Source organism: Sardina pilchardus, chromosome 12 (assembly GCF_963854185.1).
Source record: "Sardina pilchardus chromosome 12, fSarPil1.1, whole genome shotgun sequence".
NCBI classification, from domain to species: domain Eukaryota; kingdom Metazoa; phylum Chordata; class Actinopteri; order Clupeiformes; family Clupeidae; genus Sardina; species Sardina pilchardus.
The window spans coordinates 22,813,609-22,817,363 of NC_085005.1; the positions used below are offsets into that span (position 1 = coordinate 22,813,609).

The 3,755-nt window shown below is 44.0% G+C and overlaps 1 protein-coding gene across 1 annotated transcript; it reads right to left on the bottom strand.

Annotated features, from left to right (window-relative positions):
- Positions 1-345: 345 nt before the first annotated feature.
- On the bottom strand, positions 346-3,053 carry LOC134097479 (heat shock protein HSP 90-alpha 1-like). The gene is made up of 3 exons (XM_062550346.1): positions 2,451-3,053; positions 1,127-2,334; positions 346-1,030 (listed from the first exon to the last, which is right to left on the bottom strand). Exons 1-3 carry the CDS (start codon positions 2,953-2,955, stop codon positions 587-589), a joined length of 2,157 nt encoding a protein of 718 aa, XP_062406330.1. The 5' UTR covers positions 2,956-3,053; the 3' UTR covers positions 346-586.
- Positions 3,054-3,755: the final 702 nt, after the last annotated feature.

Consider the following 3,755-nt stretch of genomic DNA (forward strand, 5'->3'; position numbering starts at 1 on the left):
CATTTATATTCCTCACAGCTTCTATTAGCATTAGGCATATTAGAATATGAATTTAGACCGCTTCTGTAGTCTACTAAAATAGTATTAGGCTGAAAGCCTGAAACTATTTCTTAAAGGCTAGAATTATTATTATTGTTTTAGGCTGAATACTTTTTTGTCAACAATCATGAACTGTATGTGACAAAAAAGCTGACTATGGATCTAGAAAAGGTCATATTGTCAGATGTCATAAATGTGACATTTAATAGGGACCTGATAGTGGAAATGTCATAGCACTTTGCTCTATGCATTTTGTGGTTCAGTGGTGGTTTGCATATTACACAAATAGTACACATGGACTTGATTTTGATCATTCATTTTTTATCACAAATTATAATACAAAAATAGTGCTGAGTGGCAAAAATGCCATACAATAAATAAGTATTTTCAGTACAAATGAAATTCGTCATTTCACCAAAAAAAACACAAAAATAGAATATTTACTGAAGCCAACATTAAAACCTAAGACAATCTGTGTGTACTGGTACTCAAATTTAAGAGACAAGTATAAAACTGTTAAACATTAAGTAGTGCCTTAAACAGTTTCTTAATCTACTTCCTCCATTCTTGAAGTATCATCATCATCACCCTCAAGAACAGGCATGTCTTCCTCAGGAATAGGGAGGTCGTCCTCAGGGGAGCCGTCATCATCAATGCCAAGGCCCAGCTTGATCATCCTGTAGATGCGGTTTGCGTGTGTCTGAGGGTCGTCCAGTGTGAAGCCGGACGAGAGCAGCGATGTCTCAAACAGCAGGATCACCAGGTCCTTCACTGCTTTGTCGTTCTTGTCAGCCTCTGCCTTTTCTCTGAGGGTTTCGATGATGGGGTGTGCAGGGTTGATCTCCAGATGCTTCTTGGCTGTCATGTAGCCCATGGTGGAGTGGTCCCGCAGGGCCTGGGACTTCATGATCCTCTCCATGTTGGCCGTCCACCCATATGTACTGGTAACAATGCAGCAGGGGGAAGAAACCAGGCGGTTGGATACAGCAACCTGTTAGAGTGAAAAAAGATATTAGTTACATCTGTACTTTCTTTAAAGTATATCGAAATACCTTCAGCATCTGTACAGTGTTAGTCTGCACACTACCTTCTCCACTTTTTTGTCCAGGATGTCTTTCATAATCTTGCACAGACTTTCAAATTTGGTCTTGAGCTCCTCTTGTTTCTTCTTCTCTTCCTCATCCTCTGGAAGCTCCAAGCCTTCCTTGGTTACCGACACAAGAGTCTTCCCATCATACTCCTTCAGCTGCTGGACACAGTACTCATCAATTGGCTCAATCATATAGATGACCTCCAGGCCAGCCTTACGAAGACGCTCCACAAAGGCTGAATTGGCCACCTGCTCCTTGGTCTCGCCGGTGATGTAGTAAATGTGCTTCTGGTTTTCCTTCATGCGGGACACGTAGTCCTTCAGAGACACCATCTCGTCCGCGGAGTTGGAGGTGTAGTAGCGCAGCAGCTCTGAGAGCTTCTTGCGGTTCTGGGCATCCTCGTGAATGCCCAACTTGATGTTCTTGGAGAAATGCTCATAGAACTTCTTGAAGTTTTCCTTGTCCTCAGAGATTTCGGCGAAGAGCTCCAGGCACTTCTTGACCAGGTTTTTGCGGATGACCTTCAGGATCTTGCTCTGTTGCAGCATCTCCCTAGAGATGTTCAGGGGAAGGTCCTCAGAGTCCACCACACCACGGATGAAGGTCAGGTACTCTGGAATCAGTTCTTCACAGTTGTCCATGATGAAAACCCTGCGCACATACAGTTTGATGTTGTTTCGCTTCCTCTTGTTCTCAAACAGGTCAAAGGGCATTCTCCTAGGGACGAAAAGCAGGGCTCTGAACTCAAGCTGACCCTCAACTGAGAAGTGTTTGACCGCCAGATGGTCCTCCCAATCATTAGTGAGGCTTTTGTAGAACTCTCCGTACTCGTCGTTGGTGATATCGTCAGGGTTACGTGTCCAGATGGGCTTGGTCTTGTTCAGCTCCTGAGCATCAATGTACTTCTCCTTCACCTTCTTCGTCCTCTTATTTTTGCCCTCTTTGGTGTCCTCGTCTTCATCAGCTCCAATGTCCTCAATCTGAGGCTTGTCTTTGTCTTCTGCTGTGTCAACCTCCTCAATGGTCTCCCCCTCCTCCAGGTCGACCTCCTTCTCCCTCTGTTTCTCAACATAGAGTGTTATGGGATAACCAATGAACTGGGAGTGTTTCTTCACAACCTCCTTGACTCTCTTCTCCTCTGTGTATTCTGACTGGTCTTCCTTCAGATGGAGAATGACTTTGGTACCACGCCCAATGGATTCACCTAAGTTCACAAAACAACATTAAGGACTTAGTTGTAGGAACAATGTTGGACCGGAAAAACACATTTTTGATAGTTTTAAATGTATTTTGAATCTATTTTCAAAGGCAATGACATACCCAAATCAGGTTTCACTGTAAAAGAGCCTCCAGCAGCAGACTCCCAAATGTACTGCTCGTCATCGTTGTGTTTGGTGATCACTGTCACTTTCTCTGACACTAGGTAAGCGGAGTAGAAGCCCACACCGAACTGCCCGATCATGGAGATGTCTGCTCCAGCTTGCAGAGCCTCCATAAAGGCTTTGGTGCCAGACTTAGCGATGGTGCCCAGGTTGTTGATGAGGTCAGCCTTGGTCATGCCAATACCAGTGTCAGTGAGGGTCAGAGTGCGAGCATGCTGGTCTGGAGTGATGTCAATCTTCAGATCCTTGCAGGATTCGAGTCGGCTGGGGTCTGTCAAACTCTCGTATCTGATCTTGTCCAAGGCGTCAGATGAATTGGAGACCAGCTCTCTGAGGAAGATCTCTTTGTTGGAGTAGAAAGTGTTGATGATCAAGGACATCAACTGTGCAATCTCTGCCTGAAAGGCAAATGTCTCCACATCCTCCATAGTGTTTGCTGGCATTTTGGAAAATATGAATAAAATGCTAACCAATAGAAAAAAGACCAATATATTATTACTTCTCTGCTGTTCCCAATCAATGTGCTTCCCTTTGACTTGATATCTTCTCACACCACATGCTGCAGACACCCTGTCTTTTTATACTTGGTGGACTTTTCTGGAAGCTCCCATTCAGAAGGAGTGCTCTCACTCACACATGCATATGAGTGGCTTGAAAAGATCTCACAGAGCTGCGTTGTGCGGGTGTCTTATTACCATCTTCCTTCTATGGCTGTGAGGCCACGCAGGCAAGTGTTGCTTATGGAGAGAACCTTCCAGATACTACGAGTACTCTGGGCCTATATCAATGTCACAGATGACCTACACCAAATGCACAATATGCTCCACTACTTCAGACTATTAGGCTTGGGATCAACCAGTCATTTGTTCCATTCATAATTTAATGATAAATGAAACAACAGCTGTGTTAATTATATAGCTGTGTGAAATATCCTAGTGTTTTCTAGTTTATTTAGAAATGAGCTGTTTATAAACAGAATATTACATTGTGAAAGCATATTTGAAATTTCAGTAGATGTTTTTCACTTTTACTTTCACTTAAAATGATGGAAAATGTAAAGAATAAACGCCTTTAATAAGACAGGACAGTGAAGAGAGACAGGAAGTGGATGGGAGAGAGAGTAGGGATGGGATCCGGAAAGGACCACGGGGCAGGAATCTAACCTGGGTCGCCGGCGTGCGATGCAGGTGCCCCAGCCAGTCGCGCCATGACTGGGGCCAAACATTTAATATTTTAGTCATAA

Coding starts and splice junctions, on each gene's coding strand:
- LOC134097479 (XM_062550346.1), bottom strand. CDS start 2,955: ATGCCAGCAAACACTATGGAGGATGTGGAGACATTTGCCTTTCAGGCA. Junction 2,335..2,450: donor TACAGTGAAACCTGATTTGG/GTATGTCATTGC, acceptor TTGTGAACTTAG/GTGAATCCATTGGGCGTGGT. Junction 1,031..1,126: donor TGGACAAAAAAGTGGAGAAG/GTAGTGTGCAGA, acceptor TCACTCTAACAG/GTTGCTGTATCCAACCGCCT.